The sequence below is a fragment of the Cyprinodon tularosa genome, unplaced genomic scaffold (genome assembly GCF_016077235.1).
Source record: "Cyprinodon tularosa strain WSP-4 unplaced genomic scaffold, ASM1607723v1 ctg55, whole genome shotgun sequence".
Classification (NCBI taxonomy): Eukaryota; Metazoa; Chordata; class Actinopteri; order Cyprinodontiformes; family Cyprinodontidae; genus Cyprinodon; species Cyprinodon tularosa.
The window spans coordinates 521,169-547,675 of record NW_024039285.1 but is presented as its reverse complement, the minus strand read 5'-3'; the positions used below and the strand labels follow the sequence as shown (position 1 = coordinate 547,675).

Genomic DNA, 26,507 nt, shown 5'->3' with positions numbered 1-26,507 from the left:
CAAGGTCTTTACACAATGATTCCGCTACGGAGGAAAAAACACAATCTGGAGTTGATACAGACCCCAAAACATGGAACAGACGAGCACCAGACAAACAGATTACACAATGAAGCATTGCATGCCACAAAGACAGACAATGACAAGAGTTTGTGAGGATATTTATCATTAAAGCACATGCATAGAGGGAGATTGATAAAAACCTGTGCTGTTTCTGTCATCTTCTGCTCAAACTCAGACTTGGCTGTAGCATATTTCTCCACGTATGACTTGTAGGTCTCTGTGGCTTTTTTGGCTTTAACTCCAGCCTGTAGAATGTAAACAAAAACAGATAAATGACTTACATTGCTTTCCGGATCAAGTCTCAGAATGAAAACTGATATCAACATCTAAGGGCAAGAAACAGCTCAGTGTTATGGTTTCTGTACAGACCATAATATCCAGACACTCTTCATTATGCTGTATTACTACACGGAGGATATATGGGAGTCTGTATGTGCAGAGTGACCTCACACCTTGTCCACATCTCTCTGGGTGGCCCCCTCTTTGCGGAGGCGCTCCTGCTCCACGGTTTTGGCATTGTAGTTCTCCTTGGACTTCTGGAGAGCCTGAGAGATAGACTGGATGTTCTGGACGGCTTCTAGGGTTGGTGCAACTTCTTCTTTTGTCTGAAACAACGTGTAAGCTCGTTAAGACATTAAAGAAGCAGCGAAGGGTCTATTACTCTAATGTTTGCATCAATAAAATACCTAAACACTCTAGTTTACCATAAGATCTTGTTAAAATAAGACACACCAGTCTTGTGAACACTGAAGAACTTTATATTATCATTAAAATCAAGCTTCCTATACAAGCTACAGGTCAAAATTTCACCGTTTTAGGGTGACAACAAAATGTTTAGGCTATTTTTTAGGGAAAAATGTACAAAGAGATTGATTTGATGGACGGAAGGTTGGATAATAAGTTCCAGACTTTTCAGGACTCCTGTTAAATCTTCTTCCAGCTTTTCCTTACACGTGTGAAACAGACCTCTATCACGGTACCGCAGGAAGTAATGAAATCTACACAGCAGCTGCCAAATATATACGCAACTCTGCCTGGTTCGGAACAGTCTGACTATATAACCTTCATGCAGAATGGTGGTTTCAAATAAAACTAAAATCAAAAAGACTGACGGCTTTTTTTCAGTTATTATATTCTTTGTTTCCCTGATGTTAATGTTGAATATAAAATAAATATTTATTCATTTTATTTTTATGTTCACAAAAAAAAAAAAAAAGGAAGAAGTTTGTAACCCTAAAGCTCAGTAGAGTCATGTTACATTGCAACAAATACCAAACCGTATCGATACCCAGGGAAATATTTTTGATACCTTTTTTGAGATCATGGGGGGAAAAAAAAGTAATATAATTAAAACTCATAAAAATATTGTTTAATAACATAAAAAACTCAAATTTTTTCTCAACAGAATCAGAGATTTAATCACTTAAAGAATAAATGCAAAATAAATAACTCAAATGTAGCAAAATTTTAGGGTTGTTTTATTCTTTTAATGTGCAAATAATCTAGAAATCTAAAGTTAACAATAGCAAAAATATGCAAACGACAGTTGTATTTAGTATTGATACCTTCCCAAATTAGTATTGTATCCGGATACAGTGTTTGAGTATTGATACTTTTGATTAACCCTTGATTGGAGAATTTTTGGACATCAACCTTAAGAGGACTTTGATCATTTTTATGTTACTATCATTACACCCAATAGTTAAAAACCTCTAAACAGAGCAGGAAGCCTTCTGTAATGACAGGAACAAGAGAAATCTTTGTTTAAAAATGTCAGAGAGCCTAATCATAATCATCCTGTCGACTGTATCATATCATAAAGACTAAAAGTTCTGTTCTGATAATAAAATCAAACAAAACACCCTACTGTTTTCTTTCTAAATATATGATTACGATTATTGCTATGATGATGTAAGACTTTGCTTCTGTTTGCTTAACTATATTTGTACCAAATAAGCTCTATCATTAACATCTTTAGGTTTATAGTATCTTTAAAAATAGGTCAGGGAGGGAATATGAGAATAAAATATTTTCTGTCACATAAAAACGCAAACTAGAGGTTCAGACCCTTTTATGAGTAAAAGCTGGAAACAATGCCATGCAGTTTATCTTAAAGACAATTCATTAGATTCAAATTATGAATAGAGGACATTCAATCTAGCATTAATCCAAGTGGGATTTCTTGAGACAACATCTCCTATGGCCATAAAAAGAACAGTTCATTCACATCTCCTCTATAAGAGGGTATTCGTCTTACTTTCTTATGTGCTTTGGCCTGTTCCTCCACATACTTCTGTACATCTTTTATCAGGTCTTGTAGCTTCTTCACTAGATCCATGTGTAAACCGGCCAGTTTCTCCGTGGAGCTTTTGAAGATATCCCACATTGGTGCAAATGTCCTGTTGGGTGGGAGAAAAAATGATAAGATTCTCCTTATTAAGAGTTCTCTTTCATTTCACTGGGTTAAAAAAGAGGCAGAAACTCACCCAAGCTGAGAGAAGTTCCCAGCTGACTTGGCAAGTTTGGTCATCGACCTGGCATAGGCCTCTTCAATGGTACTCCTATGGGGAGAAAAGAGGTATTTGCTTAAATATTCTGATATTTAAAATCCATATCAAATTCATAGCAATATGACTTTTGACTGAGCACATAAAATGGAGACACTGAGATATAAATATAAAAACTGATTTTCTGTGCAGGGAAATATCTGCATGTTAGAAAGCTAATTCTTGAATATTAGCTTTTCTTTCATTGAAAGGTATAGTGGAGGATTTTCGTGAATTTTTGAAAAGACCTGCCCTCTCCACTTATAAAAAAAATGCACATGCACAACCCCGTACCCGCTCCTGAGAGGGAACACCAATTAAACGCGTGCGAGAGCATGCACGAGCGCATTTCTCCTCGTGCATGCTCTGTTTTAAAGTTGCTGTTTGCATCGCTCATGCAAGATTTGTAATGTTTCCACTATGTCACCGCCAGTAAATGAAAATGGGAAAAGCACGTAGGACGGATTTACGTAAACATATCACTAGAATGGTTGACAATTAAGAGGACCACTTATTTTGATGATCCACACGGAAAAAAGAACATTGTCCACCATAACTTTAAGAAGACGCAACATAAGCTGTCAGCGCTACACTGCTCTGCTCCCAAGACCTTTTCTCCTTTTTTTTTGCATCATGGGCGCCAACTCTAAAGCATTTGATAGGGATGTAACAGATGAAAGCAAAATGAAACACAACTGTAAAATAAAAGGAATAGGATGAGTGGTTTTCAACAATTCTTTAATGACTGATATTTATTTGAATTCAATCCACCTACTCTTTTAAGCAAATAGATAATGAATATTATCCAGTATTTTATATATTATAGTTATATATAATATAACTATATTATATATACCTATTATCTATATATCTAGTTTTTAACCATCAAAATTTGAATTTAAAATAAAGCATTACTGACAAGAGGAGCTGGAAAGTAAGTCATCTGATAGGATTTGGGTTTATTTTAGATAAATAAACCAGAACTATCAGTAAAGTATTGCAGCAGTTAGATATTAGATGTAGTAAACCGTACACAGGAGGTGTAATATACTTCACCGTCCCTTTACATAATTACCTTTATTTACATTTTTGATGTTGTTTTCCCACATGTACCTTGCTGCTGTCTACACAGACTCCAAGATGATAAACCTCTGCTTCATTATCTTTTTCTATCTGGGTGTTAAAAACCAACCTGACAAATTTATTTATAGAAGAATTAATGATGAAGCACAAACGTAGTTAGACGTCTGTTCCACTAAAACTATTCAAGACGGACTTCATATTAGATGGTAGTATTTATTATGACAGTCTACTTGAACATTTCCAGTTACAAAAAATAAAAAGTTCATTTATTTTAAAAGATATTCAAAAACGTAAACAGATTTACCCTAAAATATATCAAAATTAGGAATATATTCAGACCTCATATGATCTTTTTTCAATTTGTCTTAAAAAAAAAACAAAAAGAAAAAAACACCCAAATGTAAAGACAGAGATAACTGCAGGTACAAAAATGATAATATCATCAGAGAGTTTTTTTTATTTTTCTAAGATTTATTTAATATATTTAAATTTGTTGGGGTTTTTTTTTTTTTTTTTTTTCAAATGTCTCTTCAGCAGATTGAGTTTTATGAATTGCTTTCATTTTCAGTTTTACAGATCTCATTCTCTTCATCAGTAAAATGTTATTTATCAGTCCTTTCAGAAAGTTATATACATATATAGTTTAGATTCTCACACATGGAATAAAACTACTTCGTTTTATCCTTAAAACATTGTGAGAAAGTTGACTACAGTAAACTCCTAGTATCACAACCAAACATCTAAATACACAAAACACAACAAGAAGTTAAGATTTCCTGAGCTTCCAAATGATTTTTTTTTTTTTTTCGGGGTCACTATGCGCCACAATTATAGAGAAGATTGCTGACTGGACTGATGTCCAGAACAAAGTCTACCACTACCTTCAAAGGGACTGAAGGTTTGGTTCTTCACAGATGGCTATTCATATTTATGGAAAGGTTATTGGAGGGAAATAGTGTGGCAGCAATGGGGAAAACTGCAACCTGCAACCAAAATCTGCAAAAAATAGAGTTGGGGAGTTTCCGACTGAGTGAACTAAGTCTAGCCGAAGTTCATCATAGATGTGTACTCACAGAGTGTATTAAACATGGGCTACAAATATCATATTCCTCGTATAAAAGCACCTCAGAAGAATCAAAACTTGTTGAAGGAGGAAAAGAGCATGACAGTCATTTAGCGGCCTAAAGTTTTATCCATAAATGTATAGATCTCTAATCTTCACAAGCCTGATGTTCTGATAAAAAAAATATTAATTCTTTACTGATAATATGTATTAGTCCAATTTTCCATGGCAGTGAATTTTGCCTTGTCATTGTTTGAATGCTATTGTTATCAAAATTACTTTCAAAAAGTGCTTCAAATAATTTTCCCTAAATAGCACCTTAATTTCACTTAATGAATTGAAACTCTTTTTTAGCGATATTCTGATTTTTTTTTTTTTTATTTACAAGTGTAACCACTCAAAATGAATTATAAGCCAAAATAATGTTAAATGTTGCTCTTTAAAATAAAAGGATTTAGCAAATTGGAAAGTTTAAAAAAGTTAACAAAAAAGATGAATTTTTAGTCTGGAGTTTAATTAAAATGATATATATATATATATATAATATATATATATATATATATATATATATATATATATATATATATATATATATATATATATATATATATATATATATATATATATATATATATATATATATATAAATATAAAGGAAATTACATAATATAACATTGCGTACCAGAGAAATTTACAACACATTATGCAACAACCATTTGGAGGCTTTTAAAAGCCAATATGTAAATAAATAGAGAATGAGGATTTGAATAAGTTTTCCCCAGGAGACAATATACCAGGAGTGTCCAGTTGAATGTGTCGCCTTAGAGTAGAAACAGAAAGAAAAAACTCTCTATTGTCTATTGTCTTTAGCTCAAATGAGATTAGAGAAAATTATAAATAATATCTGAAGGGCCTTCTAAAAATGTTCAGGTTTATCTTGACAATGAATTACAGTCAAGGACAGAAAGATGCTGCCATTTTATCCCCACTAGAGGGAGCCATAGTGCAGTTTATTAAACATGATCTTTGCTGCTTGAGCAAACTCAACCATTTGTAAGTAAAATAAGATTAAAATCATGCTTATTTCAGAGTGCCAATGCTTAAATCTGAAGGTCTTATAAATAGAGATTGGATTTGGTAATAAATAACTATTAAGAAACGCCAAAGGGAAAGTATTAAAGAAGCTTCTATCTAGGTAGAAAACTTTAATTCAGGGAATCACCTGATTATTAGGAAGTGTTAACCAAAGAACTTACAGCCTCCTGTCAATTATTGTTTAATGAATACCTGCCAGGTGAGGTGTGGTATTAAAGAACAATAGGTGAAGCAAATTTATTTTTCAGTAAAGGCTCTCACACAGCAAGCACTACACACATAAAGAGAGAAGAGACAGGAATTTATAGACCAAATGACTTCAACCTCAAGTTGAGATACTTTGCCAGCAAAACCTCAAATTAGTATTGGAACATTCAACCAAAATACTTAGCAAAAATGAAAGGAATATGAAAAAAATAAACTACAGGGAAAAAAGAATAAACCTGAAACCAGTAAATGATGGGATGATACCACAGATAAGTTTGAACAAGGTGATATTAGCTGTGAGAGAAATTTTAGCATCTGGACTAACCCTGCTCCATTTCAAAATCTCTAGGGAATCCTATAATCAAAGCATGGAAAAAAAAAGTCATTTTTAATATAATTTACCTCTAAACATTTCCAGGATTAAAGGACTAATGTCTCATCATGATCTGGAAAAACTAATCCATGCGTTTATTATTAGTTGAATTGATTACTGCAATGGTGTTTTCACAGGTCTGCCTAAAATGTGGATCAGACAGCTGTAGCTGATCCAGAACGCTGCTGCCCATGTCCTCACTAAGACTAAGAAAGTAGAGCACATCACCCCAGTTCTAAAGTCCTTACACCGGCTACCTGTATCTAAGAGAATAGACATTAAAATACTTCTGTTATTCTATAAATCTCTGAATGGCTTAGCACCTAAATACATCACAGACTTGCTCTCAGTGTATCAACCCTCCAGACCACTCAGGTCTTCTGGCTCCAGCCTGCTCTGCATACCTAGAACCAGAACTAAACATGAAGAAGCAGCATTTAGTTCCTATGCTCCACATATCTGGAACAAAGTTCCAGAAAACTGTAAAAGTGCGGAAAGCTTGAGTTCCTTTAAATCAAGAATATAAACACACTGTTCTAGTTAAACAGTTCAACTAAAACATCATTAGTTCAACTTTTTTATTTTCTTTAGTCCAACAGTTTATAATGTTCTTATTTTTTTGTTTCTGCATTTTTTTATTTTATTTATTTCCTACTTGCTTTGATTATTTTTTATTTTCCTATATTTTAATCATGTAAAGCACTTTGCATTGTCTTTGTACTAAATTATGCTATACAAATAAATTTGCCTAAACCACTACATGAAATACGCAATGGCAGATTTTTGTCCTTTAAAGAACCTTAAAATGAGAAATTCTTTCCTAAATCATATTTTCCGTGCGATTCCATTAAAAATGATCAGCATTTTAAGACTGGGCAGGAACTCCATCATTTCAAAATTACAGTTGTTCAGTCATCTTAGTGGAGCACATTGCATTCCTTAAATTGCAGTAGTGTCTGGATTACTCAGCGCAATCTTCCACGACAGACGGACGGGAGGATTTCCTGACGTTAAACCAGGTGTCAGACGAGTTCTACACCTACACCCTCTAGAAGGCAAAGGGAATCTCTGAAAATGGGAAGGATGTAAAAGGAACCTCTCATTTTACCATTAGGGATGTGCAGCGAACTGATGGCTGCCGGCTAGACTTGTGTCTTTATTACTGAGCTTTACTCAAAAGGTAAAGAAAGCATTGTTGATAGAAGTCTTGTTGAATAGTTTGCATCAAATAATTTCAAAAAGGACAAAAATAGAGCACTAAAATACATAAAACTGAACTAACGGCACTAAAACTGGAAGAACGGCATAGATAGCTGTAGGTGTATCAGTTTACTCAAACTGCTGGTCTTACCTTTCTCTGATGAAGTCTGTCAGCTCCTTGGAGGAAATCTGCCCATGTTTCATGTTATGGTAGAGCACATCAAAGCCATTGTTCTTTTCTCCCTGCATTGCAGACACAAACACACAAAAACAAACAAACCCAGCATTAGATCTTGGGAAAAGGTAAAGAGAGACACAAAACCACTGTTTGCAGATGATACGTTACCATAAGCAGGTTTTCCACCACCAACCTCCTCATTGCCTGCATCGCTTCTAGCTGTGTTTGCAAAACCTTCTGGTCAATCATACTCATCTTAGCCATGTTTGAGAGTTTTAAACTTTAACAAACTGCAGCAGGCAGGTTTAAAGCTACGGTGTGTTTGTTGTTCCCATTCACTGGGTAACGGTGTCATGTTGCACTGCTGCTTTAAAGCAGGCAAAAAGGGACTTATAAATTATAGATCTAAAATGTCGCTGAGGATAGAGTGACAAACTTGTTTATACTGTCTGCTTTTAGTATACTTTCAAATTTATCCCATTTAAATTATCTTAAAATCTTATTACTTTACAATATAAATCGAAAGTACTCATACCAATTTTCTTTTCTTTGGTCTTAACTCATGTGTTTTTATGGTTAGACTTCTTCAATCTGAATTAAAAGTGTTTTATAAATTAAGTTTGATTTAAAAAATATTTATTGTCATAGAATTACTGAGCAAGCTAATTACTAGTAATAATGATTGTAGGGCTGTTATTAGTAGATTTTAGTACATGTTTATGTGTAAGCTTAAAATATATATATTTCACTATATCTTATTTCATCAATGTGACTTCTATGAAGCAGAAAAGGCTGACAGAGGAAAACTAAACATTTTAAGATTTAAAATGTTGATTTGGTCCAAAATGATCTTTTTGTGAAGAAGCTGAAACCTAAACAACAGTTTCTAAAGGTAACATTTGAACGTACACACATTAACAGAAGAACTCCGCCTAGATTTAGCATGCACTCACCAACTTAACAAGAGAAAACCTGTTTTATGATCTAGACAATCAATTAGTCATAGTTAAACAGACATGAAGCAAGCAATCAATAGGCAGCTGCTTTGCGGACTACTTTGTGTGCAAAGATACTTGGCAGGAAAAAAAAAAAAAAACAGAGTGTGACAATCAAGCAAAGTTTGGATTTTTTTTTTTGCAGTATAGCAAGTTGTGCAGTTATTCCCCAATCCTTCATTTCCCTACAGTTTATTTGAGCAGGTAAAAACCTGAGATCAATCTCTTTTTAAAAGGGGACCTGTTAATTCAGCAGCCAATGCAAATCCATGGCACTGACAGCCAACGAGAAAAGGAGCCAGGGACCAGGCAAAAGACAGCAATATGAACATAAATGCAGTGGGAATAATCCAAAGCATCACCTATCTAAATGTAAGACAACAAAAAAAAACTAAATACACAAGAGAGATACTCAGATGTTAAAACTACGAGTGATATAAGACTAAAATGGGGTAACTTATTGAAATAAAGCACAGTTCATACATACTGAATGAACATTTCTTCATTGACCAAATCAGTTTTTACCATATGTTCAGTGCTATATTCATATTCTGGCCCAAACACCATATTGTTACTTGTTGGAATAGAAATAGCAACACTTTTAATGTAAAATCAACAAGTAAAGCCATTTTTTAAAATGTATGGCCCATGCTTATTTAAGCTAGTGGAGAATGAAACATTTACAAATCCTATAAGAATAAATAAAATGGACTTACATACTCGGAAACTTAGGATAAAACAATTTATTTACGTCCCAAAGGAGAACTCTGTGTTAGAAGGGCATCCAAATAACATTATCCTCACTATGGAGGGACTAGAAAGTCACCAAAAAAGAAAAGCCTTTTCAAATATAACATTTAAATAATGTAATTTGAAATCCAATTTGAAAAGCATTTTGTAATTATATATAGAATTACATTATTATTGAATTATTAGAGAAATTGTACATTTTATTTATTAATCCATTATAAAATACTGGAATTAGTAAACATAAATTTGATTCTAAATACCTTTCCTAACCATACATTTAAAAAATGTATTCAATTTTTTTCCCTTTTAACATCCATTTTAAAAAATACTTTTTCTTTCTGTTTTACCTGCTCCATTTACCTCTTCTGGTCTCTGATAATACTGAAAACCAGTTAAATCAATCACAATTGCTCCTCAGATGTAACTGGCCCCTTTCATTGGCTGGTTACTGGAGGGTTGTCTGTTCAAGCCCCGCCTTTCAGTGTCCTTGTGACACTTCACCCTCATTGCTTAGTGATGGTGGTCAGAGGGCGTGGTGGAGTGTGCAGTGTAATGTAGCTTGCCACCATCAGTGTGTGAATGCATGCGTGAATGGGTGAATGACTGAATGTAGTGTAAAGAGCTTTTCTTTTGACTTGATAAAGCTCCTTATAAGTACATTTATTATTCACCATAAAGAAATCCAACAAGATACAGAGGTTAACCTGCACTGTAAAAAATCTGTTAAAAAAAACAAAACAAAAAAAACAAAAAAAAAACAGAAAAGGTCCTGGTAATTTTTTGCCAGTACCTTTTCAGATTTTTTTTTTAAGGATTTTTCTGTAAAAAGAAAAAAAAAATCAGTAGAAGAAAAAAAAAAAAAAGACAATTTTTCATAGCTGAGCAGTCCAACTTTTATTCTTAACTTCAGCAAGAATTGATTAATTATGTAAGAATGTTTCTTTAAAAATATACCATATATAAACCAGTTTTAGATGAGAATTCATAAAACACAATCTATACGTTTTAAGATGTTAATATTTTGATTTTAAAAAAAGCAATTAGAAAAAATATGTAATGAAAAAACAATCTCCAGTAGCTTTTTACACCTTGACCATACATGTATACATGAATGGCTACACAATACTATCTTATGTATTGCTTTTAGCAAGCACTATGTATGGGCGTACATTGTACATTGGAAAAAGGATTTAGAAATAAGTAAGAATTTCTTAAATTAAGTGTATTTACCCTCAATTTGAATAGGGGAATGAGATGGTTTGCCAATGGAATAAGTATTTTTACTCTTAAAATAAGATAATTCGATAATATACATTTGAAATAAGACAATGTGATTATTTTTTCTTATTTTAAATCTAAATTGACTTGTCCCAAGGGCAAAATGTCTCTTTTATCTTCTCAATTCAAGAACAAATGCACTTATTTTAAGAAAATATGACTTATCTAGATTTCAATTTTTTGCAGTGTACGCCCTTTGCTAAATATATGACAAATTGTACACCCTGTTTTGGGGAGGTACAGCTTTGGTACACCCTAATTTTCCCCCGGAAACTTTGTTCAAATGTTCAAAATTTCACAAAATTGCTACTCGATGCACCATATCAACCAATCAGAGAAACTGATCTGGGAGCTGGCAGGGAGACAGACACAGCGCCGCTGATGCAGAGCATTATGGTCACTCCACTGAAACTGTTTATTGCCTAAATAAACAGGCCTTTACTGGCCAAATCAACTTAAAATGTCGAAAACCTGCTGGCAAAATGTTTGCTTTTATCATTCTGGTTCGCAGAGGCGCACCTTGTCAACAGGCAAACCAAGCAACTGCTTGGAGCCCCAAGCCGCTGGGGGGCCCCCGAGAGCCAGCTACTGTACACCCGGTAGATAAACAGCAACAGGCGAGCATGAAGTGGCAACACTATAGTAACTGAGGAGATGCACAACTGCATATAAAAATTCAGATTGGATGGAATGTTGATTGACATTGGCTTTGCCCAGTCAAAATCCAGCCCAGCCCAGATGGATGACTTCCCTTAATGAAAATGAACGTAGCCTAGCGAATGGGTGACGTTGTAGGCCTATCGTTCAGTAAATTGGAAAGCAATTATGTAACTAAGCTGAAGGAAAATGATTCATTTTCCTTGTCTCAAGAGAGACTTTCAGGACTGGCGCTTATTTCCATAGAGTATAGTGTGTGAAGGTCTTTGGATCTGGAGGACTTATGTCTGCATTTGCACAAGCCAAGGCCTGTAAGCAGCAATTCTGGAAGCAGTATAGGACCCCAATAATTTCACTACACTTCCTTTATATTTTGTACAAAGTTTATATTGGGTTTTTAAAGTAATTTACTGTTTTTTTTATTTTATTATACATTTATTTTAATTAATTAGTTTATTCTTTACTTTTATTCTTTTATATTTTCCAAAATAACAAGGTTGTTCATGTTTAGAACATTTGGAATAAAAAAAAGGTTTTATTTAATACATTTTTCATTGGTGTCAGATTATTTATAGCCTAACATAATGGTGATGAACACTTGTCAGTAGGGCCCCCTAGGATTTTTTGCTTGGGGCCCCCACAGACTCTAGAATCGCCTCTGCTGTGGTGTGTACAGTTTTTACCATACAACTGAGAAACGTCAACATCTACTTCTAGCTGCCATGAATAGTAAAGGAAAATCCCCAAGTGGCGACCAGGCCTGAGGCAGCTGCTGTTGGGGATTGCCAGTGACAGAGCGCCATCTGTATGTGGGGATCTGAGTGGCTACATCTGCAAAATAATACTTTAAGGCAGGATAGTAATCTTGATGAACTGACTGCACAGGCAATGTTTTGAGGTGGACTTTCTCACTTAAAAATCTATTAAAACAAATTTTTACCATCTTATCTCAGCAAATATAGCAAAGCTGCTTTGAACCATTGAACACAGGAGCAGCAGAAGCATCAGACGGATCTGTACATACTTTACTTGACGCGTGTCAAGATGCACTTGACACACACGTCTGACACAGCAGGTGTTTTTTTGCTGCACAGATTGCAGTCTGAACGTAACATTAAAATTTCTGATTGTTTGAATTAACCTATGAATCATAATATTGTACCTATAAGGATCTCATGTCTTCCTTATTGAAATTTCCACCTCCAGTGAAGCTTGCATAATCAGGACAAAAGTAGTGTTGTAACAAAGACAAAACGTTCACTGCATTCCACCTCAAAACACAGAAAATAGCCTTTCAGAGAGTTTAAAATAAAACATTTTCCGGGAGCGCCCCTGGACCCCCCTACGCCGTGCAAAGCCTAAAGATATTAAATATTCCTAGCTGAAAGCCTGGTGTGCAGTGTTTATCACAATAACATGTCAGCTATTTCAGTATCGTTTTAAAATGTCATCAATTCAGTTTAAAAACAACTTGGTATATAGATTAATTACACACAGACCGATCAACTTACAGCATGTTTCAGTGTTTATATGTCTCATCATTTGGCTTAGAGGTAATAAAAACAATATGTCCAGAAAATGAAACTAATTAATGAGACCAACGGGGAATCAGGCTGTGGTGCAGCTGAGGAGGTTCTTCTCATTGTAGAGTCTTAGTAACTGCATTGGAAAACGACCAAGTCAGCGGTCTACCTCATCACTATAAGCAGTAGTATTATTGTTACACAAATAAATTCTGCATTAAAGAAGCCTTTTTTAATTGATCCTAAACAACATCCTCTTTTCAAGGAACTAGAATTTGGGTTTCCATCAGCTAGAGACCATCGTCTTCAAATTTGCCTTTTCCATTCTGAATTATGATCAGTTAAATATGTCAAACCCTACTGTCCAAGGTAGCAAAACATAACAAAATTCTCATCCTAATATTTAGAAATGTTGCACTGTTTTTATATAATCTTCAACCCTTTTAGCACAGTGTATCTACTGCCATCAGGACATATCTGGAGGATGGATTTATGTGTACTAATTAAAGAAACACTTACATAGAAACAAATAAAACACAAATGTAAAAAGGTAAATATAAAAATAGAAATAAAACAAGAATAAACAAATACAAAAAGTAAAAATACCTTTTTGGTCGAGTAATGCTACTGTGAGTTGACTGGTTTACTGAATAAACCGCTGCTTTAACAGCAGCAGTTTTACAGGAGGATATTTATTGGACAGCTTCATTTAAAGCCAAACTGTTGTTTCTTTAAAAAGTGAGAAAGCATCTCTCTCAGTTACCAATTGGATAAATCCCCTATTATACAACTTAACAAGTTCTGATTGGATTAGCTAATATATTTCATGAATTATTGTTAGCAAGAGGACAGAAGAGGAGCTTCTGTTAAACTAAAGTGACACTTCTACAAGTTAGTTTCAGCTTAATTGCACGGATGTTTCCCAATTCCTGCTCTGATCCACTGTCAGCAGATTTGCTGGCAGCCTGCAACATTAAAATCTGCTTTTCAATGCATTCACCGTCAAAAAGCCTGGTGCTACATCGAAAGGACGATGGTATATTTACAGAGCAAACAGATGTTAAAAAGAAAAGCATCCCCTTTGGGTTACGGCTCAGTGGTCTGGTGTTTTAGCTCAATAAGTAGACCACTGAGACAGACTTCCTGTTGCTGTAATAAAACTATTAAAACCCCATAACAAGACCAACTGTGACTACACAGGCAGCAAACATACGATTACTAAATGGCAAAACAAAGTGCTTCTTACACAAGCTGTACACTTTAGAGGCTGAAATCTGAGAAGCAAAATGAGAAGGGCAGTGAAAATTGGCCAATGGGTCCACAAAACGGGGAAGTGAGGAGGGCGAGTGAAAACACACGGAGCAGAACAGAAACAGGAAGAATGTCCATTCTGTGCAACAAGTCTGTTCATGTAAAGTATGATATCAATGTGGCGTACACAAAAGAAAAATAAAAACAAACAAAGGAAACCGCTCAGGGCGTTTTGTGCCTTTTTCCCCTCCAAGTTACAATACTGGAACTGATTGCAAAACATGACCTGACAATATAAGGCCCTGAACAAGTCAGAAACATACAGTGAGCTAGAATTAGATTCAAACAGTATGACAGCCTTTAACAGAAAACACAGATTTTTCTCTGTATTCACAAAAGAAAATTCCATTTTCTTCATTGATAATTTTATTCTGAAATAACAGATTCCTTAAACACACACAGACCGAACCCCACCCAACCATTTAAAGTCAGCGGTAGCTTTTAAATTCTGATCAGATCATCATATGCTTCTGCTGTTCTCCTATTTATAGACAACTGCAACAAGCTCCTATCAGCTGGTTAATTATTTCACTTTTGGTGGCTAGCCTGCAGCCTGCTGCTTAACAACAAATTAATTTGTAGATTTCTAATTATAAAAAATGAGTTGTGCACTTTGAGATTACACACCATGAGTTATATTTTGGGAACGAACATTCTTCCGAACTATTTTTTTCAGCCAGTTGTAGGAGATAGAGACAGGCAGGGGAAGGGGAACCGTAGCCTCGTGAGACCATCCTGATCTCGCGAGCTTTCAAGCTTTCACTCGCAGATCAGTCTGGAGACTCTCCGTTAAAGAAAATTTGGAGCCGTTCACCAAACGAACGTCCAATCAGCGTTGGCTTTGAGGCGGGTTGAGGTGCGACGCAACGAGATGCGCGGCAGTTCAGTCTAAAGAACATGGCGGCTTCAGCCGATGAAACTAGCATTAGCGTGGCTATCGAGCAAGTTTTATCAGAATTACACAATATTTCTTCACTGAAAGAAGAGCAAAACACTGCTCTGGAGGCTTTTCTCAGAGGAAAAGATGTTTTTGCTCTTCTCCCGACTGGTTTCAGCAAGAGTTTGATCTATCAATTGGCTTGTGCCTGGCTTGTGGTTGTGTTTTCGTCGTCGCTCTGTTAGTACGTCATATGCTTCGTTGATCTGATTGGTTTATTTGGCCCGTCTATCACCAACATAGGCCAATCAGCTAACCAGTATTTTCGCCCCTTCCCAAAATTTCTTCAACGGAAGGTTTCCAGATGGATATGCGGAGCAAATCCATCTGGCGGAGTCAGGTTAGCTTAAAGCTTGGTTTACGTCATTCACGTTCCGCACAGACAGTATTTCAATTATTTATAGGGCTGCAACTAACTATTATTTTGCTAATCATTTAATAATCGCTCAGCAAAGGTTCCTTGAAGAAGTTTTTTAACATAATTAAGGTGAAATTTAAAATTTTGCACTTGAGGAGTACTGGAGAAAGGATATTGGCACAAGGAAAAGTTTGTTTTCTTTATCTTAAATGCAAAATGTCTCTATTTCTTTTTTTTTTTTTTACAATTTTGGTATATTTACTGCTCTAAGTGGCTCTGTGAGCTAAAGGCATGTTTTAGAGTCTCTACAATCCAGCTAACGATTAATCGATTATGGAAGTTGTTGACGATTATTTAAATAATCAAGTAATCACAGTTAATCCGATTAATTATTAAATTCAAATTTAACTACAAGTATTACTCTGGCTTATGCCAGGTTAACATTTTTGGGCCAAATCATTTGTTGACGTTTATATATGCAAATTACCATGAAACCTTGTCTTTTTTTTTTTTTTGTTTGTTTTGTTTTTTTAACAGTGTCCTGTCTGGCGGTAAGGCAATAAGAGTAAATGTCTTAATGCCAAAAAAGAGCCCAACAGATTTTGCTTTCACAAGTGGAGCAGTACAGCTATCGCCATAGTGATCCGCTTGACTTATACATGTAAATAGCTTTACTATAATTAATGCAGGGATTACAGATTGTATGGACATGGCAATGTAAGTAGAACAGGAAAGGAAAAACAGAAAAAAGGAGAAAAGATGAAAGAATGAGGAGATAAAAGGGGAGTTAAAAGGGAGAAAATGATAAAACATCTTCAGTCTGGTTCATCACGTGCAAAGAGCAGCACAACCAATGGATATAGTATAAGAGACACAATAAAGTAGAACCTTGATGCTATCGCTGAAGTATAAGTGGTATTATTTAATCTGACATGAATACTGTGGTAGCTGAAGATAAGAATATCGCCATATTTATTTTAAAGTGAAGGGACTAAGATGCTAAAAGGATGTCACTTGGCTTTTTGACGCATTGTGTAACTCACAGTTACATCAAGCATGAACCAACCTTTACTCCATACGGAGAAAGAAAACACCACCGCTTTCACTGGCAACTCATCAACATGGGAATGAGCAAACTAAAAGTGGTGAAGGGGAGCAAAAAAAAAGATATAAAATCAAATAGAAGCTACATCTTATGAATGAACCACCTCATCCTGGGATCTTGCTCTGAATATTTCACACTCTTGCAATGCTTTGATAACTAAGTTGTTACCCAACTGAAAGCAGAGGATAGTATACTGAAAGGTTCATACATGTCAGCCAGGATTTGTTTGAGCAACAGCCTTATTGCTGCTCAGACAGCAGAGGGAGTCATCTTTGCAATGTTTGGGCCAATCCATCACTGCCACAGACAGAAACTCATCCAAAGTCTATTCTAATCCTCACTGTGGCCAGGATACAGTAAGATGTTTAATCTGCACGCCCCGTGTCTTCAGAGGCTTTCTGTCTAAAGAACTGTATGGTAACAGCTCTGCAACTACTCAGCTTGCGTCACATTTGGACGCGTTGCTGCTTTGGCTTGGAAGTTATAGGTCTCACACGCAAGCAGAGAAAGAAGCAGAGGCTTGTTGACAGATGAAGGGGGAGAAAATTTGTCCAGCTTAGAATTAAAACCAGAGTTTAGTGCACAGCGACAAACTTGGAGCTTAAAACAGGTCCTTTCACAAGAACCTGTCAGGGCACGGTTTCCCACACAGCAGAATGTTTTCTGACTAAACTAGTTTACAGGTGTACGGTTTAAACATCTCAAATAATTAAAGTTTTCTGTGACAACAGAGAAAAGTCCCTTTACTTCTGATGCATGGTTGGTATTATAACGCAGAACAGCTGTTTTTTTTTATGTCCTCAAAATGCTTAAAGAAGACTTTTACCGCGCTGAATAACAGAACATGATTTCTATGCCACCTGTTTCTGTATACTGCCAGTCAGCTGGCTGAAAAACCCCACACCAGTTTGCCATTATGAAAAAGAAAATTTGTCTGTCATGGTTTGAAATCTAAAGGAATAACACCCTTCACGCTTGAAGTAAAAAAAAAGTTTTAAAAAAGCTATAGGTCGCAAATACGTGTCTTTGAAACAACTGACTGGCTGCCAGAGAGGGGAAATTTATTTAATATTATCAATACTTGTACTTCAGCAGCAGTACTGTTGCTTTTCAGATTTAAATAAAAGAGATGAGTTATATGTACGTATTTTTTCAACTTTGTTAATACTGGCGTAGTACGTTCCTGAAGTTCAGCAGAATCAGCATAGACATTCTTCTTTTAATCAGGAACTAAAATTGATTTGTCAATGCTTTTGTTTACATTAACCTTTAACATTTTATCATAATTTGTATCTACCTGCTAGGAAATGTGGATTTCTAGGGAAAATAATCATCACTGTTCCAGATCAATTTTCTACTTCCATGATCTTTTTTTTTTTTAGTTTTTTTAATATATATTTTGAAGATAAGCTGTTGTTTTTCTTTCTCTCTGTCCTTCTTCATTAAATCAGTGTGCCATTTGAAAAAAAAACAAAACACAGGGCTTTTATTTTCTAAAATATCCCCCTACCCTAAGCTCAAAAGTCTATTTTGAACTTTTTAGATTTTTGTTCTTATGCTTTCATTACCTTTTTGATATGTAAATGGTTTTCTCCACTGTGGAACAATATTTGCTAATTTTATATAACAGTAATATTGGTTACAATTAACCCACATTTTTCTCTGCTTTGTCAGGATCGTTGCAAACAGAGCTATTTTGACCATAGACATTATAGGCCCTGAAAGTCTGCCTGTTTAAACACATTATTTAACCCAACATTCTTAAAGCATAACATTTTAATAAACACTGCTTCCAATTCCAATGGGAATACTATTATAAAAACTGTTATTTTGAATATTATGCAGATCTAAAAAGTAATTAATTTAGAAAAACAAAAGATATGTTTTATTTATTAGTTGGAAACAGATTCCAGCAGTAGATAATACATATTATACACGTCATATCATCAAAGATAATAGTCTGGTCACATTTGAAACTGTGTAAATGCAAAGCTTAAAGTAAATTTATGAGCACAGCCTGAGAAGCAAAAAGATAAATATAAACAAATAGCACTATGCAAACTGAATCCTGTGTTGCAAACAAACCCCATAGTGTTTTTGCAACACATAATTGTAATTCTGGAGTCCAGCTTATCATTATAAAAACAGACATCCTCCAATCTGAAATGCCACCTGGTGAATAAGAGACAAAACCAAACTGTTGCCTACTTATCATCCAACATCTGCTGGGCAGGAGGAGGACCGGCATTCACTCCCATTCTGTTAGGGCTCAATATAAGCTCTATATCCTGTGTGCAGGGAATCGGGTGTTTATTGCCTCATGGGCTGTAATATAAGACATGACATGGAGAGGCCTTAATTTTGTCCTGCTACCTGTTCCCCTCCCAACAAGCACAGAGAACTAAAACAAACAAACAAAACAGGAGAGTCTGCAAATGCATTCTTTAATTTCAATGCATTCCTAGGCATTCAGTACGTCGGCTGCAAGGGAGAACTAGTCTACAAAAACATGTGGTGTGATTGCATGGAAAGTTGGCATACAACTACACTGTAGCATGTTCAGTCAGTGCAATTATCATGCATTGGTACAAAATAAATTATAAAGAGGGTAAGTGGCCTTTGGGAGGTTTGGAGCACATGGTTTATTTTGAAAGACAAAAAAAAGGGGAAAAAAAAAGAAATCAAGAAAACCAGAAGAAGAAAAACACAAGAGTCATATACGGTTCAGTTCAGGGTGAAAGCAGAAGAAAATAACTATGTCTGCAAGCTTCTGTTAAGCAATATATATACTTTGCTTAAGTTGCTTCACGAAACTGACAAACCAGCAACCCTACAAAGGTCTTTTCCTTTGCATCTTATTTCCAGGAAATGATCAGCTCTTGCTGCCAAAACTGCTTGCAATCTTGCAAAAAAGAAAATATTGAGACGTTTTATTAGTCAATTCCCTTCATTGCTCTCTCAGACTCCTTCAAGGAATCTAATCATGATTAGGACACAATTTTTACTTCGTCCAATTCATTTTGCCTCTGATCGAGTTTGGGTCATCCTTGTTGCATGTTACAAAACCAATGGGTTTTGCAAATTGTTCTGAAGTCACCAACTATGATCATGTTTTTAAAAATGTCACAAATGTAAATAAATGTTTGTTCCTCCAATTTTAACTGTGTTTTAAATGTATGATAGCTGTACTGGGTGTTAATCTTGAGGCTGATTGGAAAGTTCTGAGACTTCTGAGACTATCAAGCAGACTTGATATTCTGACCTCAGGGGCTTTGTTGTTGGAAATTTGCAAAACCTCAACAGAGTTAAAAACAGAACACAGGTCACCCACTTAGACAAATTGGGGCTGTGAGCTGAATCAATATGTTATGATCCCTTGGGTTACTTTTGCAGCCTTACCATGTGCTTGTTAAGTGTTAAAGCTATAACAACTAAGTCTTTATTAAATAATAAACTGTCTACAGTTTCGTAGAAACAGACGAATTTAGAAAGAAACGAAATCCCCAAAAGACACTGAATTTAAAGTAAATATCAAGTTAACATTGCACAATACTCAAGGTTACATCAACTTTAAAATTTCCCTTAATCTACCTGCCTTTACACGATGCTGGTTAACTGGCTTAGAGATTATTTCTTTCTCACAAGACAAACTATTAGCAATAAGCACTTTCTTTTTATTGATGGGCTGAGAAGGAAGTCTAATTTGCCTGAAATAAAGCATGGGTGTATGCATTGAGGCTTTGCTGCAACTTCCTGTCAAAGAATTGTGTAAAGGACTTTGATATTTATATATCGTTTAATGAAATACAAAATTTTAAATGCCAAACATGAAATAATATATTTGCATGTTTCTCAGGTCACCTATTTCTTGTCAATCAGTAAAACATTTAAACAAACATCTCAGCTCCTTTTAATTTTTAAGTTGCCGTTCATATTTCCAAATATATGCGACTTGTATGTGATCTCCTGTGTGAACTTGCAGTCATACAACGCTAGTGTCCCGCATGCGCAGTGGAGGACGCAATGACGTCACAGGCCAGCGTGTTCTATGTTTACGGAAGTAAAAATGGATGGTAGTACCGGCGTGCATCTAGCGGTCTTTTCCAACCATAAAAACTCAATCTTTTCACATGGTTAAACATAAATAATGCTCTCCGCATCATCGTTCGCCATGGTTGATGTTTTTCTTGCCGCTTCTGCGTAGCAGGATGCAGAATAGTGACCTTTGTCGTTTATTAATGCCGTTCACACACAGGTTGCATTTGAAAAGATCAGATTCGTATTGGATTCAGGAGAACATAGCCAAGTGGCCTGGGTCGGATTTGAAAAAATCGGATCTGTGTTGTTCAGACAGCCATGAAAAGATCAGATCCAGGTCGCATATGGGCCAAAAAAATTGGATTTGGTACGTTGCACCATCGGTTATGACAGTAAAAAAGGTGATGCAAATATTTATTTTTACCAATTGCCAACAGAGAATGAATGCAGTCAGAGAAGGATGTCAGCGATCAGATTACACTGATTATCATCATTATCTGATTATCATCATCATCATCATCTTGTGAAGAAGTGCTTTTGATATTAAAATCTGACGATTTTGCTACAGACATTATAGAAATGTTTAAAATGCGACTTTGTTTTAAATCCAAATGTCTTCAGAGGCCATATTCTTGGGTCAATAATCCAGCCAGCTTTGAACTACTGATATGTGAAAGGAACAATCTGGAAGCCTGTCAGTCGCAGAAAGGTGTTGTAAAAAAAAAAAACCTGCAGGGACTTTGTATAGATCGCATGCAATAATACTAATTTTCTTTGTACATCCTTTAAGCTCCCGGGGATTTAAATGAGAATGATCCATTGTGGTCAGAAGAGAAGCGCCAAGCTAAGCTATGCGTTTGGTACTCAATATGGTGGCCGTCAGGTAGAATCATCATGATGTCGCCCTTCTGAAACCTATCTAAATTTAATCTACCTATTAAAATAAAAGAACAATAAATATAGCATAACAAAACTGCTGTAATGCATCCCCTTCATCTCAATAGTGCGTCTTCAGTCAGAGGCTTCTCCCAACCAGCTGAAGAAAGACCACTACAGGAGATCCTTCCTGCCAAGAACAATCAACATCTACAACAATATTTTGGACAAACACCTAGAGGAGACATTTAATTTGGTCTACAGACGGTGCTCAGCACCACATTTAATGGTGGAACGCCACTCAAAGTTAGGTGGTGGCCAAATTGAGCTCGTTACTATGACTACTGCAAAAAAATCAAACAAAGTAGAAATTAAGGTATGATACATATCTGTAACAACAGTTATAAGGCTAAATGGTGACATACACTGTACCAGAAACATCTGCTTATTAAAGGTTCCTAGGTCCACACTCAATGTGTAATATCTGGCATTATGTGAATGCAGACGCCATCTTGGCTGAATGCATAGGGGCGAGTATTGGCATAGGTGTTGCGAGTGCTGCATATGTTCATCAGAAGATTTTGATCACTTTGAGCACTTTGGTATATTGTTTAGGGTTTGAGTAACTCCACTTCTATTACTGTGACTGCCTCAACTACGGAAATGGTGTTGTGCCACTGGCGATGCAGTGGTAGCCAACTTTCCCTTATTGTTTTAGGTTAAAATGTTTTTTGTTTTGTTTTTTATAGACATTAGGAACTGAAAGACAGATATTATATCCGGCAGCCAAAAATCACGATATATAGCCAAATCATTCCCCCCCCTATACCGACTATAGCAAACTTCAGCAGCAGCAGAATTATTTTTTTTTTCAAATGTACGTGAAAATGTTTGACTTTGGCATTGAATGGCTTGGATTGGAATAAAGGTTAGTCACTTAAAGGATCAAGCAGTCTGCCTCTTTATACTTTAAAAATATATTGAGTTAGTTGACTAAAGCGGCATAAAGATGTTTTTGATAGTGAAGACATCATTAGGTGGTAAAGTAGATCACCACCTAAAGATGCTTATAAAAGATACTTTGAGATGAAAAGTCATTTAAATGTTTGGTGTTTATTAGGAGAGAAGAAACTACTGTTCATTATCAAGTGTCTACAGTCATGGAAAAAATATTAGAATGTCTTAATTACTTGTTTATTTTTTTCATAATTGCAAATGTGCAAGGAAACTTAATAGAAATATATAAACATGGTTTATTTATTAGCTTATTTAGCACAGGTTATGTTATTATATAATTATAACCTCTGGTTTGAGAAAATATCTCATTAAGCATTGATCAAAATGAAATATTCAAGCTGTAAATGAGTATATTATGAACTCTTTACATCCAGATCAGGTTGACTGTGTGAACCCAGTCATGTGACTCTACTGCTGTCATAGTGGTGCTGACAGAAGTGCCCTAGAGAAAACAAGAACAGTCAACTTAAAACGGGACAAAGAACGTGTCTTCCTGATTTATTACCAAACAGGTTGCTGCTGACTTCTTTAGCTCGTCTTGAGTAAATATTTTTGTAAAGGTGAAACATGAGCTTCAAAAGAAGCTCAGGAAAAAATGCAAAGTTAATTTAGTTTGAACTTAGTAAAGCCAGAGAAGAAAAGGCCATCCTGTTGGCTGAATCAGCTCTAATTGCTTATCACACTTCCATCTTATTTTCCCATGGCAGACTGCAGACAAACCAGATGCGAGCACATAGTTTCAGTCCAGGAGCTGCATACCCCCCACACCAGTTCAAACGTTTCAGCTTTTTAGATGACACACAAACTGAAGTTGCGTTAGATGCTGAGAAAAAAAGGGGAAATGAGTCTGTGAGTGAATCCAGCGATCAGACATGCAGCTGCCAGCAGACATTCAAGTGCAGCAAATCTGACTGAGTAACAACATTCCTGCTCCACATACAATTTCTAAAAGAATTGATCTTTCTTAAACTGACAGGACATCTTGATATTAGAGATTAATGCCAAAATTATTGAAGTTAAAGTCCTAAAGAATAGGAGGAACATAAACTGTATGGTTTTACCTGCTATATAAAGTTTCAGAAACATTTGAAAATTGGCATAAATACTTGAAATAACTGATTGTTTAAGATTTATGTGCCTGCTCAGAGAGCAGATTTGTAGTCAAGTCAAAAGGGAAAAGGATGCATCCCCAATGCCAAGTATGTGTGCGAGTATGCGTGCCCTGCATGCTAAGCACACAGCTGATGGTTGCCATCACTGCATTCTCTTGTGTCCCACTGCAGGGCACAAAGCACAGATTGATGATTCAGGAGTGTCTATGCTCTCCTCTTATCCCATTTAGGAAACTATGGAGTCTGCTTTAGCGAAAGAAGAAATAAAAATAACTGTTAAAAGCTAAGCTTTTGGCTTAAAAATAACTCAGCTGATCAGAAAAGATAGAAACACAGACAGTCATGATGTGAAACTTTTTACAAAGATTGTCAAGCAACCCAACAGCTTGTCTGTAGAGCAGCTAACTGCAGGCTAGCTACCAGAGCAGATAACCTGGCAAACTAACCAACTAATACCAGATAGTGAGTAAATAAGTTTTTTTTTTCTTATAAAAACCAGGGTAAGCAAAAGAAAACAAATCTAATAGTGTGTTTTAATTAATTAGTTGTAATTCATATATTAACTGCTTTGATCATGTACTGCTTTTGCAGCAGTGCAAGTCTTGCTTCTATTTCCTAAATGAAATAGTTTTTAGTTTTTCCACCTTCCATACTAACTGTTCCTGGTGTAAAATCCCTACTTGGGCAACACTAACTGTAATCTAAAATCTATAATCCACAGAAACTTCAAATACAGCCGTTTACTGACACCTAGTAGGAAAGGGTAGGGTTCAGTAATTTCACTGTTTAGCCCTTATACTCAGAATGCACTATCAGTGGGTGTGCTGTCGCCACATTAGCTCTGACTGCTTGATTTTTTTTTACGGTATTTGCTGCATGTTGCCTTCAAAACAGCTTTTAGAATTCATGATAACATAAAGTAAACATACCCAAATCTAAGTGTATTACCCTACCCTGAATAAAACTTGTCTATGATCTTTTTTCCCCTTTTTCCCAGGGTTTTATTCTCATTACACTGTCACAAGCACAAAGCAACGAAACAAACTCTCTGCCTTTAACCCATCCCCTTTGGGAGCAGTGGGCTGCCACTGTGCAGCGCCCGGGGAGCAATGTGATGGTTAAGGGTCTTGCGCAGGGATCCAGAGTGGCTCTGTGTCAGTGGGTGTGGGGCTTTAACTCAGAACATGGGATTCCAAGAGCAATGGCCTAACCACTTAGCCTCAAAAGCTCCCCTAAAGCAGGCATTAGCGTGACAGGTCTTGCCTAAAGCCCAGCGTTTTTTGGGGCGATTTTCCATTCGTGCAGGAATCTTACGATCGGGCCAACTTTCAGCCCGATCGTGCGTTGTGAGTCGTGTAGTGTACAAGGGGTAACAAGGGGCGATCAGCCTTTCATGACCACTTCCCCATCAGGAATCGTGAGATTGGAAGAAAATCAAACATGTTTAATTTTCTCCCGACCGTCATGGACAAAACGCCCAGGGCACATGCGCAAACAAGGATTCTTCTTTTTATTCTTCCTCTCAGACGTAAACACAGCAGCATGGCAGGGATGCAATGAGTGAAATGCAGTTCTGTCTGTAAAATTGACAGACCGTAGTAGCCACATTTGCTCAGCCAAGTCTTTTTTTCCAAATACGTTGTCACCCTTTCTTTTTAGGACTTTCAGGGTTAGGGTTAGGGTTAGCACAATATTGCACAAATTGCCAAGGCAGCACATTTCACTATATTGAGCTTAATATCCCCCTTCTATTTGTTTGGCTTCAGGATAGAGGGCTACAGAGCAGCTCCATCTCACAGCAGAGCTGAGTCCGACGTGGTTTTTAGTCTTACAGTGTGAGCAGGTAGATTGCATCAGAGCATCGGGCCGAACATAAATCGTGAGCTTTGAGCTCACACTGTATGACTAAACTAGTCGTAGTGTCAGCAGCAGCTGCGCGCAACGATTGCAAAAAAAAAAAAAAACACTGCATGCCCGGCTTAAGGACCCTGTTGCCATTAGCAACATTGCAGGAAACTAACAGAAGTTTGGAGTAAAACATTTTAAACCAGCTGAATATTAGGATGTTTTCAAATACTTACAGCTGATTTCAGAGGTGTCAAGCAACAAAGTACAAATACTTCATTACTGTACTTAAGTACACTTTTTAGGTATCTATACTTTACTCCATTACTTATTTTTCTTCCTACTTCTGACTTCTACTCATTATATTTTAACACAAGTATCTGTACTTTCTATTCCTTACATTTTTTAAAAAAACGTTACTTGTTTCTCTTGGCTTCGGTTTAATGTTTATAAATATTTTTTTCTTGTCATGTGCCCCATCCAATACAGATCATTGGCGCCATCCACATCTAGTGAAAACTAGTGTCATTGGATGAGTCATATAACGCAAACACTCATTGGTTAGCTAAAAGAAATCATCAGAGACAAGCAGGTGTTCTTCAAACTGCAAACGTGAATTGTCTATGCCATGCTACAATGTCAGATTCAGAAAACGTTGTTGAAATGTCTGAAAGGTCGGACACAGGCGAGAGTGTATCGGGAGATGGAGACCAACAAGACCTTCCTCATCCTTGGCCCTATCTCAAATAATTTTTCTAAATAGTCGATAGCTTGAGCTTTCAATTCATATAGTGGCATCTGGCAGTTTTTTTTAAAGGTTATTTTGTACTTTTATACTGCACTTTAAGTAGTTTTTGGAGCACATACTTTTTCACTTTTACTTGAGTAAAGAGGTCAACT

The 26,507-nt window shown here is 36.0% G+C and overlaps 1 protein-coding gene across 7 annotated transcripts in view; it reads right to left on the bottom strand.

Moving 5' to 3' along the window:
• The window catches only part of fcho2 (FCH and mu domain containing endocytic adaptor 2), a 72,351-nt gene that overhangs the window by 44,472 nt on the left and 1,372 nt on the right, over positions 1-26,507 (bottom strand). For all 7 annotated transcript variants that reach the window (XM_038304947.1, XM_038304949.1, XM_038304950.1 and 4 more), the window contains exons 2-6: positions 7,779-7,870; positions 2,547-2,621; positions 2,318-2,459; positions 513-665; positions 201-305 (exon numbers count right to left, since the gene is read on the bottom strand). In XM_038304947.1, coding sequence (XP_038160875.1) covers positions 201-305; positions 513-665; positions 2,318-2,459; positions 2,547-2,621; positions 7,779-7,870 — 567 coding nt within the window. The remainder of the gene's footprint in view (positions 1-200; positions 306-512; positions 666-2,317; positions 2,460-2,546; positions 2,622-7,778; positions 7,871-26,507) is intronic.